At 35.6% G+C, this 20,153-nt stretch overlaps 1 protein-coding gene across 1 annotated transcript; it reads left to right on the top strand.

Moving 5' to 3' along the window:
- The first annotated feature begins 989 nt into the window (after positions 1 to 989).
- LOC100918569 (ATP-dependent translocase ABCB1-like) lies at positions 990 to 15,164 on the top strand. The gene is made up of 4 exons (XM_031939950.1): positions 990 to 1,129; positions 5,142 to 5,193; positions 11,928 to 12,093; positions 14,739 to 15,164. Exons 1-4 carry the CDS (start codon positions 1,050 to 1,052, stop codon positions 14,780 to 14,782), a joined length of 342 nt encoding a protein of 113 aa, XP_031795810.1. The 5' UTR covers positions 990 to 1,049; the 3' UTR covers positions 14,783 to 15,164.
- Positions 15,165 to 20,153: the final 4,989 nt, after the last annotated feature.

The following is a 20,153-nucleotide window of genomic DNA, read 5'->3' as shown; positions in this document are numbered from 1 at the left end:
GCTCTGCCCGTTGCTCCAATATTGAACCTCCACAGGCTACTGGAGGGAGCGGACGCCAGGTGGGGGCATGGCCCAGGGATGGGCAATCGGAGAGCCGGGGAGCTGATAGATGGAAGGGAGAGAACTCGGTGGCACCGCGGCCAGCGAAAGGAGGGAAGATCCTCCAGTCCCTGGGTCTTTAGAGGGACTGGAGAGGATGGCGGCGGACGTCTCCCTCTGGAGTTAGGGTGATCACAAGATCTGCCGCGGGGCTATGCTCGGGCAGAGTTGGGGAGGAGCTCCATGTCAGAGCCTCAGAGCCATGGCTTCAGCACCCGCGGGGTCCTGCTTTCCCGGGACGGAGTACACCCAAAACCCCTGGAAACATCGAACGGGGGTGGGAGTGGGGTGGGAGGGGGAGGAGGAAACAGGAGAAAAAGGGTCTTCAGCAACACTCTGACGAACTGTCTAGGGTGGCGCAGGTGAGGTGGAGGAGGGGGTAGGCGAAGAGGTTCTGAGTAAAGTCCGGCCCCCATTTCTTTCCACCAGCTGAGGTTTAAGGGGAAAGGTGAATGTGGGGCGTACACGACTCTTAGTTTTTAGAACAGCAGAGATCACTTCATAGGTGAACGGACTGAGGCTCAGACGGAACCCCAAGGTGAGCCCCCCTGTCCAGCCCTTCATTGGGACCTCCCGGCCACTAAATGGAGCGCAGCGCTGGCCTGAGCTAGGAGGAACTGGGGGGAGGGGAGCAGTCCTGGATTCTAGTCCCAAGCGTGCTCCTGAAGAGTTGTGTGAAGTTGAGCGTGTTGCTTCCCTTCCCTCAGGGGAACCCGGGTGCGACTGGACTTTTCTCTCTAGTCCTAACAGTAAGATCCGTGTGAGTAGCGCATTGTTCCGGCGGGGCTGGAGAGTGCTTCGGCCAGTGAAGGTGTTGGACTGGAGGCATCTTTCTTTATTCATAGCCGACGATATGATGGGATGCTTCGCATCGCTTTAGTTTTTCTTTTCCATGAAAAAGAAATTGGCTTGAATCTGTTTTTCTCGCTGTATTTTCTTTTAAGGTAGAGATGAGTTGGGAAGGCGCTAGCAATGGATCGGCGAAAAGCCCCACGGAAGAGAAGACGGACTCGAAATCTGAGAGCGAAAGGTTGTAGGGTTGTTTTTTTTTTCTCATTCTTACGATAAACTTGTCTTTAAAAAAGTAAACAGTAAAAGTAAAAAAAAAAAAAAAAAAACAATCAACATCCTTTTTAAATAGTTTCCTGTGGTTGAAAAGAGGTTCTTTTAAGACGCATGTGATTCTGGGAGCCGGCGCGCACAACTACCAATATTTGTTACCTTAACTTAACTTTCTCGGCGTTACTTTGGAAATGACTGATCAGAACTGATCAGGAGCAAAACAGCCCTATGCTACAAATATGCACAGTAACGAACCTCCCGGAATGAAATATCTTAAAGAGATGATATAATTAAGGGAAACTACTGTTCTATTTTTAACTGGTGACTAATATTCCTGACTTTTGTGGAAAAAATACTTAAAGGGAAAGGGGGAGAAAGCACAATTTGTGGTTTTAAGCCCAAATGTAGGTGAGGTAAAGGATGAGAAATGAGGCAGGACTGGAGGGGCAGTTTTGAGACAATTGTGAAAGTTTGTTATTAGAGTGCAAGAGAAAAAAACGGTGACAAGGTACTGTAAAGGTAAAAACAAAATTCTAACGCAAAAATTGGTTTTGTTACACATCTCTCCTCTCTCCAATCTATGAGGATATTGAATTAAGGTCTAAAAATTCCCCCTTATAAAATTATATAGATGTTTTGGCACCATTTGGTACAGTTTGACCAAAATAAAATGTTTGTACTGAAAAAATTTGTGCACTGCTAGTAAGACATGGGAGCTATGATATTAGAAAAACCTGAAGTGAAGAAGGGTTGTGTATGAACTTCTAGTACTAATTTGGAATTTCTCTGGATAGGCTAAAATAAGCCCTAGGTTGCAAACTAGTACCTCCTATTTCATTAAGAACTGGAAATGTGGGCATTTCTTTATAGTTTCTTTACAAATAGCTAAAATTCTTGAAGTATCCTGGAGCTTCTTCTAGTACCTCACTGTAAGGAAATTCAATATAAATGCCAAAAATCTAGAGATAAATTTGTAGGTTAGGGAGGTGATTTATTTACCTTATAGAAAGAGGTTTCTATTTGTAAAAGTGATTTTTAGTGATCACAAAGATTACTTGTGATTTAGTTGGCTCTGCCTTCATTCCTAAATCTGTGCATCATTACTCATCCCAGGCTTACTCTTATAAGTGCTTTCTATTAGCAGGTTTTAAAGTGATTAAATTTAAAAGAATTTTATTATAATTTTCTTAAAAACACCTGATATAAATAAATCAACTGAAACATTTTAGTAAATGTCTATTATATGCCAGTGAACGAGATGAGGTGAGATCTTTCAAGACAGTTGGTGAAAACTGAGTAGCGCTTCATCTATTTCAGAGTTGGAGTAGGCCTGAAGGACTTTAAGCATCTAGTCAAGGGCATACTTAAGTCCCCTCCCTGCCATCCCCTAAAGGCATACTTAAGTCCCCTTGTTATCCTCCTATGTCATCAGTGTCTTTCTGTTTAGGTCAAATATGGGCAACTATGTACTTATTGGTCAAGTTCAATTTCTTGGGTAGTTCCCGCGTTTAGAATGTAAGATCCTCAGCCAATAAGGATGAGGGTCAGTGGTGGGAGGGAGTATTTGCGTTAGGGATAAAAAGTGTTGATCCTGCCCCTTGCAGTGCTTCCTCCTTTAGATTGTCTGTTCGACGGGTGGGACACCGGATTCTCCAGAACGTATAATAAACTTTGCTTTGCTTCTAGATGTCTCTCCAGCGTTTTTTATTAAATGCTGTCTGACCCACACACCAGGAATTGTACTAATAAGTTCTGAGGATATAAAGAAAGATCCTCAAGTTTACAATGAATAATTGTGATGGGAGGGTGATTTACTTAAATTTTATAAGACTTGGTAAATATGTTTAAAACATCTATTTCTAGAGAACTAGTTGTGGTTAGATTTAATAAAATTCCACCCAGGAAATTTTAGACAAAAATGTTGTTGGAACCCCAGAATTGAAATAACCTACAAATAAATTTCTTAATTTTCCGTCACATATTTTCATCATCTTCATCCTTTGTTTTTTTAAAGATATAATCTATTGCTTTGAGTTAAATAGTAGTGCTGACTCAAAACAAAGTTAAGTAATGAATATCTTTTTTATCTTTTGATAATGCCATCCCTTTTTCTCAAAATTTATTTTTGTCAAGACATTTGGGATTTATCTATTTACAAAATTTAAAAAATAGTTTTGTGAAGTATTTCTGTGTCCCTTCAATACTATTGAATATTCATTTATCTTTCATTTTCATACTATTTTCTCCTTCCACCCCACTCCCATGTTTAAGGCAGTGTGCTGGGAGAAAGGGCAGATTTTGGAGCAAGCATGATTTAACAGACACTTTGACACTATGAAGTAAAAGAAGAGATATGAATATATATTATGTACTAACTGGAACTTAAGATAGTATGTGATACATGCCCCATAGTGGTACTCAAGAGTGCTATTAGATTTTAGAGGAGGGGAAGAGCACTTTGGCTGGACAGATTAGGATTGGCTCCTCGGAAATGGCATATGAACTAGGCCATCAAGGTATAACTCTTGTTTTTTTCAGGCTCCATCTCTATAGACATCTTCCAGATGATTCATGTAACCTTTTTAATTTCAGAAATATTATATATACTGCTAATTCTATTTTTTAAGCTTTAACATTTAAAAAAAATCGATGATGCAAGTTAATCTTCTTTGAAGATAATTATATCATTTTGTATTCAGGGAAAGGTGTTTTAGTATTGTCTTTGTCCTCCTGATGTTTGCTTTTGTGCTTCTGGAGGAAAGAGTTTTTAACTGTTTAAAGACAATTTTTTTTAGTATTAACTTCTATCAATATTATGGGTTTCAGGAATATATTAAATAATTATTAATGGCAACTGACATGGTGCTTTAACGTTTGCAAAGTACTTCACACATGAAGTCATTATACCCTTGTGAGGTAGGCATTAGATTATCCCAATGTTACAGATGAACCTGAGGCTATTAGAGTTCATGACATGCGCTGTCCATAGAAAGCGATTCAATCTGTTTTTATTCTTGGGATAGATAGATTTATGTGACATAAATATCACAGCTCTTACCTATGAGGACCCAAGGGAAGAAGAGGTATTTGACATAAATACTCAGAAAGCTAGAGTCATCTAAGTTTCTAAGTGAGGGAAATCATTTTAGGCCTGAATTATTTAAGTGGTTTGTAATTTTCCTGGGTTCTCTCTCCCATTTAAGTTTTAGATATTAGTGTAATATTATTCCCCATGAGGCATTAGCAAGGCAATAAACAATCAAAGAAGAATGAAAAATTGACTATTCAACTCTCCTTTTGGTTTCTCCGGTTATCTCTCTAGTTATACTATTCTGAGATTGTTGGTGTTTTGGAGGATGAGGGTAAGGGACAGTAACTATGGGAGGTCCACTGGACCTGGGGATCCATATACCTGGATTTTTTGCTTCAGATATTTGTTAATTTGTACAATGGACTTTGCTTTTCAAAGCCTCAATTTCCATAACAAGGAGATAATACCTTTTATGATTCATCCCACAGAACTGTGAGGAAATGTGTGAATGGTTTACTAGCTAACTTTGACTTTTAAAAATTGATTTTTTTAATAAATTAAAATAAACTACCAATGCATTTTAAAGATATCTAGATAGTGGTAAACATATACCTTGAGGTTTCACCCATTTGGGCATGGTGATGTGACATACAGTGTCAACTTCCAAGTAGGATATATGGGAAATTTTCTGTGGGAAACATAGATGAAAATTATTCTAGGTATTTTGAATTTTTTTACATAAACAAACTAGAAACAACTATTCTGTCATCAACTGCTGGTAATGAAATCAATAGTTTTTAATGTAATCATACCACAAATTTAGTTTTTTGTCATGACCAGGCTTCTTAGGTGTTTTGACTCATTGTTTAAATAAAAGCTGGAGCTGTATATTCTCGCTTTTACTAAGTGTAAAATGATTAATGTTTCCTGATTTTATTTATTTTTCTAGCAAAAAAATCAAGAAAAAAGAAAAACAGCCAACTATTAGTACATTTGCAATGGTGAGTTGTTGGTCTCTTTGTGTTTCAAATTAGGAAAAAAAATTTCTAGTTTTTCGTTGCATAATTATGTTCATCATACTTATGCTAGCATTTAGATAGTGGTAGAATATTATATTATAGGAGAGTTTATAAATACAGGAGTGGAAGTGAAAGTAAGCTTTTAGAGGTCTCTTACTGTTTTTGTCTTCCTACTAGCTAGCACTGTGTGTGTGTGTGTGTGTGTGCGCTAAATACTTCATAAAAGTTATTGAATTGTGTTGATTTTATTTAATCTCCAGCAAAATATATAAAAATAATAGATCTAAGTCATAATCATAGCTAACAATTATATAACCCTTTAAGGTTTGCTAAGCATCTTACATATTATCTCATTTGGTCGAGTTATGATAGCAACAATATTTAAAAAAAATATTTTAAGTGCCTACTATATGCCAGATATTTTATTATTCTTGGGAGAAAAGCAAGCAAGAAATCCCTAACCTCAAGGAGCTCACAGTCTAATGGGAGAGACAACATGCAAACAACTATATATGAGCAGAATAAATTGGACATAATCTTGGGGGTGGCATTAGAATTAAAGGGATTTGGGAAAGACTTCTTGCAGAAGGAAGGATTTTAGTTGAGATTTGAAGAATAGCAGGAGGCAGAAATGAGGAGGGAGAGAGTTCTAGGCACAGGAAACAGCCAGTAAAATTGCAAAGGGTATGGGATATAAAGTACCTTTTATAAGGAATATCAGGGAAGCCAGTATTGCTGGATCATGGAGCATGTGGATTGGTATAAGATAAAAGATTGGAAAGGTCAGAAAGGACCGGATTGTAGAGAACTTTAAGATTCAAACAGAAGATGTTATATTTGATCTTGGAATTAATAGGAAGTCACAGGAGATCATGGAGCGAGAGAGTGACACGATCCTCACAACCTCTCATTGACCATTGTGCTAAATATATTATTATCTGTAAGTCCAATACTCTAACCACTGTACCTATTGATTACTTGTGATTCAGTTAGCTCTGCCTTCTTCATTCCTAATTCTGTGCATCATTATTCATCTCAGCTTTGCTGCCAACTACCTGCATGTACCTTCATCTCTCTGAGCCTAATTTCTCTCATTGGTAGGATGAGAAGATGAGACTATGTGGTTTCCATTGACTCTTCCAATTCTAGGTCTTTGAACTTTAGCTGGAATCCAAGGAAGAGACTAGGGAAGAAAGAAAAAATAAGCCTCATGAAGGAAGAGTGATGACTGTGTTTCCTTTTTGTGCAACAGTTTTGAGACTGTTAAATTGGAGTCCAAGCCCTTGTTACTTTTATTAATGAGAAGAATCAATAATTAATCACTGGTTAAATCTTATCATTGCTGCCCTCCATTAACAGAATTATATGCTGAACCATCAAAAATATCTGCTATTTATAAAGGTCTTATGATTTCTTCATTCCAATTGTTATAAGAATCTTTTTGTATTAATACAGAATAACTATTTATCTTCTCTTAGGAGGCATCATGGTGTAGTCCAAAGAGTAATGAACTTGTAGTTATGGGACCTGACTTCAAATCCTAACTGCCATTTGTTGGGTTCCTTTGGGCAGATTATTTAAACTCTACTGACCTGTATCCTCACCTGTAAATAGGGTTCCACAATGGGAAATGAGAGTCTTTCCATCTTTAAATCTATGATCCTGTCATCTCCTCAGGATGAGATCAGGAATTTCGTAAGTGGTGTTGGCCTGCTTCCTACCTTGTTCCTTGCTATCTTTATGATAATGAAGGTTTAGATAAAGAATGGGTACTTTAACTTAGTACCTGAATCAGTCATTCAGGGAAGATTTCACATGGCAGTAACATTACTCACAACTTTAATGAAAAATTGAGAAGTAATAAAAGCTCTTTGTTAAGGGCAGTTTACTAAATTGTGTTCAGGTAATTGGGGTAAGGTGATAAGAACTAAATTAATTAAACCCTGGAAGTTAGTACTTTTCCCTAGTAATATTTCTATTAACCATTGATGGAAATGTTGATGTTTCAATGTCTGCTTTGTATTTCTGTCCCTTTAGAATCTGGGAGCGGTATGAAACTACTTGTCTGCTTCACTTTGTGAAATTCCTAAGTCATATTTTTGGGGTTATATATTTCAGTAGATATTGGTCTATTAAAAACTTTAATTTCTAATCCAGATGCTGAATTTTCTTCCTTTATATTATACTCAGAACCAAATAGAGGAAAACTCAGGAGTTTTATGAGCTATATGCTATATACCTATTATTATTTGTACAATTTGTACAATAAATGATAAGAATTTATCTATAAATATGTTTACATATATTTATACATAAATATATATATATATTTCAGCCACGTCCAGCAGAGTTCTTTGTTTTAAAGAGTAAAGGCATGATTAAGGGAAGCAAACCTCAGGTTCTACTCTCTGACCTCTAATTGCAAAATTCTCTTTTTTTGGCTTCTCTCTGTCTGACTCTGTCTTTTCTCCCTTTCTCTGCGTATGTGTACTAAGCAAGAATTGGTGAAGAATTGATAAAGAAGAAGAAAATTGATTTTTTCCCCTATCCTTGAAATGTCCTGGGGAAATTTTCAATTTTCCCTTCAGAAAGACAATTATAAAATAAGAGACAATATAGAATAGATATATTTTGGTAAGACAGTTTACTAGTGTTACAGTATCAGATTTCCATAATAATTAAAGAATAATAATGAAAATAACAATAGCCAGTATGTTTTAAGGTTTGTGAATTGCTTTACAAATATTTCATTTTATCCTCACAACAATTCTGAGAAATAGGTGCTAATTTCCCCATCTTCTAGATGAGGAAACTGAGATGGACAGAAGTTAAACAGGATAATGTGATTAAGTAGGTATATAAAATCATATTGGGACTTGGGTTTTTCTGACTCCAGGTCAAATGTTCTGTCCAGAGTGCTGTCTAGCTACTTTATAAAAAGTAATATTTGGGTTTTTTCCCCCTTAATCACTGTCTCTCGATGTCTTGTAGGTAGCCATACTTTACAGACTTTATATACCTGACAGTATTGTGTGTTTTAAAATGATTATATTGACACCCCATCTTCTGTCATAACAATAATGATCATGCATTTGCTGAGTGCTCAAGGTGCTCATGAAATGATTGTTGTTAGGTACTCCATCAGAGGCTTCCAGACCATCTGATATTTAAACATACTCTTGGGACTACTCTAATTGAATTAATGAATTATTCTAATTGAAGAAAGATAGTACTACTACTACTAATAATAATAATAATAATAAGGGAGCTCTGATCTCATTGATGTGGGCTTTCCTTCTAGTGATGCTTACCATGTAAAGGCAGCATAGTACAGTAGAAAGAATGCTTTCTTTGAGATCAAAGGTCCTGAGTTCAAACCTTGCCTTTTTACTATCCATAAGATTATGGCACATCCTTTGGTCTTTGGGGCCTTAGTTTCTCTTCTGTGAAATGAGGTGATTGGACTAAATGGCCTCTAACATCCATTTCAGGTCTCAATTCATGATCAATGAGTATTTATTTATCCTGTGTGATTCTTGTCCATGTACATCTTCCATGACTAGCAGGTGCTGAGAACCTGCCCTAGTTTGACCTGTGGAGTGAGAATTATTTGTAATTCTCACCACGTGATCAGCCCATATTTTCTCTGCTCATACATTTTTGATTACATATTTTACTCTGACTTCCCCTTGTGAGATGTGGCTCATACCCAATACACAATTCTCTGTTCCCCTCTGCTTGATACTAATTTTTTTTTTTTTTTTTTTTTTTTTTGAGAATGTAGTATTTCACAACTCATAGCCTTATTTAAATGCTGATAGAATTGTGGTTCTACCACTAATGGGGGTAGTTGGGTGATGTAGTGAATAGAGCAGCAGGTCTGGAATCAAGAAGACCTGAGTTCAGATTCAGCCCCTGATACTTATTTTTGTGACCTTGGACATTTTTGCCTGCTTGCCTTTATTTCCTCATCTGTAAAATGAGTTGGAAAAAGGAAATGACAAACCATTCCAGTATCTTTACAAAGAAAACCCCAAATGGTGTCTCAAGAACCAGACAAGACTGAAATGATTAAGCAATAAAAAATAATGGTATTTTTCAAATGAGCCTTTGGTTCTGGAAAAAGTTTTATGTTAAAAAGAAAAACAAAATATAAAATAGCCTTTGTAGTAGGTAGGACCTTCTCATCCTCCTGTGTACTTCTGGGTCTGATTCTGACTTGCAGTGATGGCTAAGTACTATACATTGTGTGCCCTCTGAAAGCAGTAAGGTAACACAGTGGATAGAATACATCAGGAAGACCTACTTACTAGCTGTGTGAGCCTGAGCAAGTCACTTAACCTCTGCTTTCCTTAATTTACTGGAGATGAAATGGCAAACCATTTAAATATATTTGCTAGGAAAAAAACAAAAACAATCTGGAGATATAAGATGAACAATCAGCATTCTTAATTTATTTTTTCCCCTGTGAGTATGGCAAATTAGGCCAAATTCATTCTACAACATTCTGAGACTTTGATGCAATTAACATAAGTCTATGCAAATAGTAATATCTTTAAAATGCTCTCTGGTCCTCATTAATTCAGAAAACTTGATTTTGCCTTATTTTAGTCATTCTGTACACAGAATTTAATCTTCTGAGAAAAGATAGCTTTTGACTAGCCTATTGTTTCTTTTCCCCATTTAGTAATTTATGTCACGGGGTGGGAAAGACAGTGCTTAGCACAGTGCTTGGCACAGAGTAGGCATTTAATATTTGTTTGATGATTCATTGACTTGACTTGGCCTCTTAAGTCAAGAGAAGTAAAGAATGTAAATTTTTTTTCTCATTTCTCTTCTCTCAGTGGTGGTAGGTAAAATATTTACTTAGAGTCAAAGTTTGTATTTTTCTTTTGAGAACACTGTATCAAAAGCAGAATATGTAAATTAAGTGTGTAGCAGGCCAGTCAGTCTATTCTTTATTGACTAGTATTACCCAGAATTTTGCCATCTGAATCCCCCTTTGACATGTGTGTTCTGATGGAAAGACAGAGAGATGAAGATAAAGCTTGTGACTGATAAAATGTACCTGTGAAATGAAACAATGCTTTATTTTCAGTTTAAATAGTCAAAGCAAGAACATTATCACAGTCATCCTGGAGTGCTATGTTTTAGGCTGTATTTTTCTATTTCATAGATATGGATATTTGAGGTTTGTTCTTATGAAGATAGTTATTTTCTTCAGTATCCTGTACCTCAAATTCAGATAGCTTCCTGTTACGTAGTATTATTAGTATTTTAATTGAAATATAATAATAAAAAATAGCATTTATATGGTGCTTTACAGATATTATTTTGTCTTATTCTCATAGCAACTCTAGGAGATAGGTGCAATTATTACCAATTTTATAGATAAGGAAACTGATAAGAGTTGATAAGACAAGCTTTCATAAGTACTATTTTGAGGCAGGTAAATAACAAGTAAAGTTTATTTTTTTTTAAAGATACCTAGTTACACCTCAAGTACCCTTTTCACAATTAATTTAAGTATTCTGCTCCCTCCTGCTATGTTTAACTCTAATTTTCTCATTCTGCTTTAAGAAATGTTCCTGCTTCTCCCTGCTTTTCCCATATTTTAATCAATCGTCCCCTCTAGGCAAATTCAATTTGGCAGTTAGTTCATACCATACCTGGAAACACATAATAAATAAAGGAACATCAAAAGTAGCTACCATATTGCTGTGCAGGCTAAATTTTGTCCCTGGGCTTTTGACTCCTTTGCTACCTAATCTCCTTTCTTGCATCCTGACTTCCTAATAAACAGTTTGTCTTACTATGTCATGGGGCTGCTATTTAAACAAACCTTTGAGATCTCACTTTGCCCTGGCAACCTGTTGCTATCTATATCAAAGCCTGTCAGCCCCAATTAGGGTATCATAAAGCTTCAAAATTCACCCTTAATACCACAACATCCTGCTCTGTTCTCCTGGTTTTTCCCTACTTTTGGTCTTTTTTAGCCATTTAAGAAATATCCAAGAAAAGATGTAAATTGCTTCCTGAGGTTTTCTACTTAGTTCACAGTCCCATCCTTTCCCTTTCTTCCATGTGGCTCTTCTGTAACAAGGAGAGATTGTGGAGACATAAATTATATATATGGTATATGACTCCTTTGCTGATATGGAAAAGGTAATTTTAACAACAATATTTTAATTTACTCCATTTAATTTTTAAATCAATATCCAATTTATATTAAAAAGGTTTCTTTAATGAGCTCTGTCATTCTATAGCTTAAGTCAGATAACTAGAATAAACAATGTCTTTGTTAGAGTGACAACCATTTTTTCCTTCTAGAACATTCAAAAAAATGAATAGAATAGTGTTTATACTTTTTAAAGGAATATCTCCTCAAAAAAGAGCTTTGAATATGACTTGTAAGATCTGTGAGACATAATAACTGATGTGTTCATTTTAGATCCTATTTTCTCTCCCCACTATTCTGTTCAAGTCCTCTTAGAAAAAAGATAAACAAGTAAACTAAACTTTTTATAATGTATTTTTAATTTATGGAACAAAACAAGCATTTCTATAAACATAGTAAAATAAAAAAAGATGAGCAAGTAAATTAAATTTTAAGGACAATTTCACAACTCAGTGGCAATATGCACTTAAGACTTTGTCTTTGTAACTATGCTTATTAATTTTCTTATTTTTTACATGTTCCTTCCCTCCCATCCTAGTTCCGATATTCTAATTGGCTAGATAGGTTATACATGGTGCTGGGAACAGCTGCAGCTATCATACATGGAGCAGGAGTGCCTCTCATGATGCTAGTTTTTGGAGAAATGACGGATAGCTTTGCAGATATGGGAAACCAAAATATTTCTGCAATGGACCAGAATGCAAGTAAGTATTCCATTATCTTGAGTTAGCAATATTATTATTGTTTTAATTGAAATATAATACAAATAGTATTTATGTAGTTCTTTAAGATTTGGAGAAAACTTCATTTTATCTTCATAAAGATCAGTAGGTCCTATCTTTAAGGAATAGGAAGTAGGCTAATTATTATTCCAATTTTACAGATAAGATAACTGAGGAAGACAGAGGTTGACTTGCCCATAGTCAACACAACTACTTAATATCTGAGCTCAGTGTTTTTAATTGGAAGTCTAGTATTTTATTCAAGATACCTCCTAGTTTCAAAATAAACCAGCCAAATGTTTATTTAGCATTGTTTCATAAAGGTTACTGAATTAAAGATGTAAGTCCTCTCCTTGGAGAACTTAAAATTTACTTGAGAGAAAGGAGACAATGTAGTGTATCAAGCAAATTAATTAGCCTCCCCCGTCAGTTTCCTCATCTTTAAAATGAGGGGGTTTAGACTGAATGATTTTTAAAAATTCCTTCTACTTGCAGATAGAACTCTAACCATATACAAGTAATGGAAGAAAGTTTATTATTGATAATGATATTATTATTATTGATCAGTATTGTAGGGAAAGTTAGCACTTACTAACTGTTTAATGGAAGAGGTGAGACAAGCTACAAAGCTTTTGGCCTGGAAAAGAATAGAAAATAAGTCATTATAGGTACTATCAGGGCAGAAATGAGTATGATGTATTTGTGGGAGAGGGGGAAAAGCCATACAAACATGAAAGATTCATGGAAGGAGAGTAAGGAAAAATAAAATTATATGGCAGAGTGTGTCAGGTGACAGAGGGTTTTAAAATATGGAATAAAAATTTAGATCTAATAGGAAGAAGCGGAATCCTAAAGCAAGAGGAGTGACATATTGAGAGTCGTGTTTCAAAATTAGTTTGTCAACAGACTGAATTAAAAATGCCAATTCAGGACAGATTAGAATGTGAAAAACTGAATATTTAATCCAGGAAACAATTTAGCTGTGAAGTATTGAGAGACTTGTGGTGATGGTGGCTGGTAGGGAAAGTCTAAATGGAAAGAGAAAGGAAGATATATGAATACATTAAAAATCTGGGTTCAAGTTAATGTGATTCAGGAGTGAGGGCTCTCCCTATGAGTATACACTGAACCCCATCTGTAATTTAGTAGAGAAGTCTTATGGAATGACTTGAGGCATACAGGTATTTACTGACTTGCCCAAGAGGTCACAAAGAAGAGGAAGTTAAAATATGAATGAACTTTTTAAAAAAGCAAATAGATAATACTATAAATAATAGTGGTAAATTATAGATAACATTGAGAGTTTTGATGGTTTGGAAAGATGGTAGTGGTATTAATAGAGACTGAAATTTTAGGAAATAGAGCCAAATTTGGAAATACCAGTTTTTCCATGACCAGGACCATGTCCTAATATTAAAGGCAATAATCACCTGAGAGAGAACTATGATGCTAAAGAAGTGATATTTACCTCTATCCAATTATTGCAATAGTCAAAGCATGACTTTACTTTTCCCCTAAAGGATCAAAGTTTCAATCAATCACCAAGTCCTGGGAAATAAAGGAAGGTTAAAATAGTCTCTGTCCTCCAGGGAATCATATTCTAATGGGGAGACAATTAGAAAATAACTGCATACGTGTAGATATATGTATATGCATGTGTCAGAATTGACAGAGTCATAATTTTCTCAGTCCTCCCTTTCCATTAGCCTTAGTCCTGTTCTCTAAACTAAGCTCATTAGGAACTTGAGTGCTCACAATACTGTGTAATAGTTCAAAGTTATTTTCTAAAGTTCAGCGTTTAAAAGTTATTTCTGCAGTATCATAAATAACCTTTCTGGGTTGTCATAACTCACCTTTGTATAGTTATTAGTTATAGGCACATGTATTGCTTCTTCACAACCATTTGAGTTCTAGACAGTCCAACTATTATCATGTTTTATAGATAAGGAAACTGAAACACAGAGGGGCTCTATCATGGCCAAGACCTTATGATTAATAAATGTCTGAGTCAGGGCTTTAACTGGGATCTTTTAACCCTGCTCTTTCTCTTAAACAGTATTCCTAGGTAGTTCTTAAAGGTTTAGTATAATAAAACTGGATAAATGAATGCCGTGGATCTCTCAGCGACCCACACAACTCTAAAATTTTAAGTGGGAAAAGAGGGAGTTATCTAGAATGAGAGTTCCTCATCTGTCCCACCAATATCACATATCCTACCAAAAAGAAAAAACCCAAAAACCCAAACCCAAATGTATTGTGGTGTAAGAATTCAATTTATATAATGTAATATTAAGTAATGTTTTGAAGTCTAATAAATGCTGGATATAAAATTAGGTGTTTTAATATATTGTTATATGTTGTTTTTACAAGCATGAGTCTTAGAAAAGATGTTTTTTCTGTTTCAAAGTAGGAAAATTATAATCAATCCATTATCTTGTTATAATTTATGCATAAAATATGGATCATACATATAGCAAAGACTGGCAATGTTTTTAACATCTAAATCTTAAAATAGAGTAGGAATAGCTTTTTACTTATGGAAATATAGTGATGTTAAATGACTATATATTTTAAAATTGACATGTATAAGATGTGTGTTTAATTTAATTTTTTTCTTTTTTGTGAAGGTAAAGAGATCAATGCTAAACTGGAAAAGGATATGACCACGTAATTAGCTATATTTCTTATTTATGTCAGATAAGTTTTTATTATTTTTGTTATGATAATTATGCCTTCAGTTTATACAATGCTAATAGAAGAATGAATATTATCAGTAATCATATTGTTGCTCAGTATCAAGATGATATAATATAGAAGAAGCCTTCATCATTTACAAAATAATGTTCATTTAAGGTTTTGGTAAATTTTCTTTGCTTAATAGCCAATGCATTGGTTTATGCCTTAGTAGAATGTGTGAAAGGATTTGAATAGCTTTTAAAAGCATACTCTCTTGCCAGACGTGATAATACATGCCTGTAATTCCTGCTACTAAAAGAAGTTGATCATGATAAATCATGTAATCTCCAAAAATTCAGAAGGCAACTACCAGAGCAATACTGCTATTAATCTTACTTAACTATTTAGCTATCTTCTACTATAGATTACCAATACTGTAGCAATAATTCACCAAGGAGTAATTCTTTAACCAAAGGTTTATTGCCCTGATCAAAATTATCTGTTGTACTCACCTCCTAACTCCTAGGAAGGATCATGTGCCAAGATGCTTGATTATGATAAAATATTTAATTATCCAATGTTGAGATGCTATTTTCTGCTCATCTGTATAATTTGCAAAAAATTTACCCACACATACGCACATACATACTTGGAGTAGTGAAATGTCAAAAGTTGTGAACTTCAGTTATAATACAATTCCACTTTATTTTGGGTATTCTGACATTTCATCTTTAAAAAGAAATGTTTGACAGTTCCCGTTGTTGTGTGTGTGTGTGTGTGTGTGTGTGTGTGTGTGTGTATTTAAATTTCAAAGAACCAGTCCAGAGAATGTTTGGCTTCTCTAGATAGTTGGGGGCTGATGTTAGAAGGGCCTTATTTGCTTTATCACTGTTGAGTTCCCCAGCTCCCCAAGGCAAACTATAACTGGGTTCCTTACTATCCTCCAGGTACTTGGACGCCTCTGAAGTAGCTCCCTCTAGCTGCTCTCTTTCCCCACAGAACACCCCACACACCAGATGTTACTAAGTACTGCAAGCGTTTATTAAGCACCCTACATCTTCTCTAATGGCACCTGCCACTTCTCACTCACTAAGATGGGCGGAAGCTTAAAGCCTCCCAGGAGGGCTGTTTTAATTTGATTGTAAAGGACATAAGAAGCCATTTGTGAGCCCACCACTCTCCCTGCTTTTAAATCTAATGCTCTATGTTCTAACCAAGGGGAAAATGTCCAAAGTTTCTCTACAACTTGTCTACAAAACTTTACATTTGCTTGCATCCCCTACCCCTTAACTAAATTATAAATCTAGTGTACATAAACTTCACTGTTTTAGGGTCTTACAATGGGATCCAACTTAAATTATCCCATTTTTCTAAGCTCCTCCGACTTCCCACAGATCTTTCAATTTGTAGCGCTGTAGGGACTTCCTCCCAGGGACCCCTATCCAGCAGAATGTCCCTGTTCGGGCTGCCAATTGTTGAGTTCCCCTACTTACCAAGGGGAATTATAACTGGGTTCCTTACCATCCTCCATGTACTTGGATGTCTCCGAAGCAGCTCCCTCTAGCTGCTCTCTTCCTAACATTGTAACCAAAAGTTGCTCAATTATATCAACAATTTGATATAACTATTAGTCCTCATGTGATTAGTGTAACTCCTGTCGATGGACCTAATATTTTTACTGTTGCTACAAAAGATTATAGAGCTAGTTTTTATATACCTTCAAGGAATTCTCTATGTGTTTTATCTACTGCTCATGACTATACCCAGAAAAATGATTTTTATATGTGATTTTGTATTTATGTATTACAACATATTTTTCCACCTTTTAATATTATTACAGAGAGTCAGCATGCTTATTTAGTGGTTAAGAATTTACAGAGATAATAAAGAAGTGTTTAAAATGTATTCCTTTTGCCCCTCATAAATGTGATCCCACTTACAATCCAAAAAGAGATAAGCCTAATGATATCTGGCATGGATGTTACTCACTGGAGAACACGATGTGTTCATGTAACTGTAGATACTCATTTTAATTTTACAGTAGCTACTCTTCAATCTGGAGAATCCCTAAAACATGTTATTTCTCACTTATATCACTGTTTTCCTTCTATTGGTGTGCCTCAACAGATAAAGACGGATAATGGACCTTCTTACACCTCAATAAGTTTTCAGTCCTTCTGTTCTGAATTTGGCATCATTCATCTGACAGGTAGTCCTTATTACCCCACAGGTCAGGCCATAGTTGAAAGAGTTAATAGAACCCTTAAGACACTCCTGGTCAAACAAGAAAACGGAGTGCTATGGGGTAAGCCAAAATTTTGCTTAACCCAAAGTATGTTAGACAAAGCAGTATTTACATATAATTATTTACAATATTCGGCCAATGAGTTAATGCCAGCCATTCGTTTTTGGCATACATTTGAAAGGACAGAGTCTGACAGAAAAGTACATCATCAACAACTACAAAAGGAAAAAAATTAATAGAGTGCTATGGAAAACAGGAAGGAAATTGGGTAGGTCCAGGGACAGTTGAAGTGTGGGGTTTGGGGTATGCTCTTATTGTTGCAGATGAAATAGATGTGAGCAGTGGGTGCCGACCAGAAGGATCCGGATCATCAAGGAGGTCGAATGGAACAAGAGGAGAAGCCAGAAAGAGCTGTAGAGAAGAAGCTCCCAGGACCAGAGATAGAGATGGAAAAGAGAACTGCAATGTCTGCTGGGACTGTTATCTCTCATGAGCATTGACACAGGAGCTAGAGCACAAAGAGAGTGGAGTAACTTTGTGGCACCAGCACAATACCTGGCTGATCTAAAGGGACAATGGACTTGGGGGTTTATACCTGGACCACTGGTGGTACATCTGGTAGGGTGGGGACAACAAACACCTGATTTTCATGTATATGGCAATGTATCACAGTTAACTGGACATTATAGTATTGATGCACATCAGGCAAGGATGATGGACACTTATTTAAATAATGTCACTTTTATTACTTATTGTGTTCCCATTTGTTTTTCCATGGGGATGATTGGGACCCCCAAGGGATGTATTCTATAGGTAATGAAATCCTTGAGTATGGGCCCTCACAGAAAAGTAGAATTGGGCTATCATCTTTTAGCTTTGAGTGTAGGACTGTATGAGATATATGTTTTAGAGATTATAGTAGAGTGGTTGGGAGAGGAATTGATCCTCCACACTTTGTTACAATCTATATCTTGTCATTATCCATATCATCCTGTATGTGTTACTCCTTTGTCATGGGATGATACAGCACTCGATAACACTTGGATTAAGGTGTGAGATCACTTAAGAGGAGCCTTATTGGCAGCGAATGTTTCCAACCAAAATGAAGAATTCGCTAAAATAGTCAAAGATATTAATGATATGGCTGCACAATTTCAATTACCTGATGATGCATCACAAGATTTTGTAAATTGGATCCAATCTAAATTATCCATATTGCCCTCTTTGTTTTATAGTGTCATAATTGGAGTAACTCTAATTCTACTGCTGTTTTTGCATCTTCTGTGCTTAGTGACAATTATTAGAATTTTAACTGGTGACTAATATTCCTGACTTTGTGGAAGAAATAATTTAAAGGAAAGGAAAGCACAATTTGTGGTTTTAAGGCCAAATGTGGTGAGGTAAAGGATGAGAAATGAGGACTGAGGGGCAGTTTTAATTGTGAAAGTTTGTTATTAGACTTGCCAGAAAAACGGTGAGGAGGTACCGTAAAGGAAAAACAAAATTTAACGCAAAAATTGGTTTTGTTACACATCTCTCTCCCAGTCTCATAGATATTGAATTAAGGTCTAAAATTTCCTTTAAAAATTATAGATGTTTTGGAATCATTTGGCACAGTTTGACCAAAATAAAATGTTTGTACTGAAATTTGTGCACTGCTAGGAAGACATGGGAGTTGGTGATATTAGAAAAACCTGAAGTGAAGAAGGGTTGTGTATGAAAATCCCCAAAATTAATTTGGAATTTCTGATAGGCTAAAATAGTTCTAGTTGCAAACTAGTACCTCTCTATTTCATTAAGAACTGGAAATGTGGCATTTCTTTATAGTTTTACAAATAGCTAAAATTCTTGAAGTTAACTTGGAGCTTCTTCTAGTACCTCACTGTAAGGAAATTCAATATAAATGCCAAAAATCTAGAGATAAATTTGTAGGTTAGGGAGGTGATTTATTTACCTTATAGAAAGAGGTTTCTATTTGTAAAAGTGATTTTTAGTGATCACAAAGATTACTTGTGATTTAGTTGGCTCTGCCTTCATTCCTAAATCTGTGCATCATTACTCATCCCAGGCTTACTCTTATAAGTGCTTTCTATTAGCAGGTTTTAAAGTGATTAAATTTAAAAGAATTTTATTATAATTTTCTTAAAAACACCTGATATAAATAAATCAACTGAAACATTTTAGTAAATGTCTATTATATGCCAGTGAACGAGATGAGGTGAGATCTTTCAAGACAGTTGGTGAAAACTGAGTAGCGCTTCATCTATTTCAGAGTTGGAGTAGGCCTGAAGGACTTTAGATCTAGCCAAGGGCATACTTAAGTCCCCTCCTGCCATCCCCTAAAGGCATACCTTAAGTCCCTTGTTATCCTCCCATGTCATCAGGCCTTCTGTTTAGGTCAAATAGGCACCATGTACTTATTAACAAGTTCAATTTCTTGGGCAGTTCTGCTAGAATGTAAGATCCTCAGCCAATAAGGATGAGGGTCAGTGGTGGGAGGGAGTATTTGCGTTAGGGATAAAAAGTGTTGATCCTGCCCCTTGCAGTGCTTCCTCCTTTAGATTGTCTGTTCGACGGGTGGGACACCGGATTCTCCAGAACGTATAATAAACTTTGCTTTGCTTCTAGATGTCTCTCCAGCGTTTTTTATTAAATGCTGTCTGACCCACACACCAGGAATTGTACTAATAAGTTCTGAGGATATAAAGAAAGATCCTCAAGTTTACAATGAATAATTGTGATGGGAGGGTGATTTACTTAAATTTTATAAGACTTGGTAAATATGTTTAAAACATCTATTTCTAGAGAACTAGTTGTGGTTAGATTTAATAAAATTCCACCCAGGAAATTTTAGACAAAAATGTTGTTGGAACCCCAGAATTGAAATAACCTACAAATAAATTTCTTAATTTTCCGTCACATATTTTCATCATCTTCATCCTTTGCTTTTTTTTAAAGGTAAAATCTGTTGCTTTGAGTTAAATAGTAGTGCTGACTCAAAACAAAGTGAAGCAATAAATATCTTTTTTATCTTTTGATAATGCCATCCATTTTTATTTATTTATTTTTGGCAAGGCATTTAGGATTGTGACCATTTATCTCTTTATTTACAAAATTTTAA

Source organism: Sarcophilus harrisii, chromosome 5 (genome assembly GCF_902635505.1).
Source record: "Sarcophilus harrisii chromosome 5, mSarHar1.11, whole genome shotgun sequence".
NCBI classification, from domain to species: Eukaryota; Metazoa; Chordata; class Mammalia; order Dasyuromorphia; family Dasyuridae; genus Sarcophilus; species Sarcophilus harrisii.
This window is presented reverse-complemented; position numbering and strand designations above follow the sequence as displayed.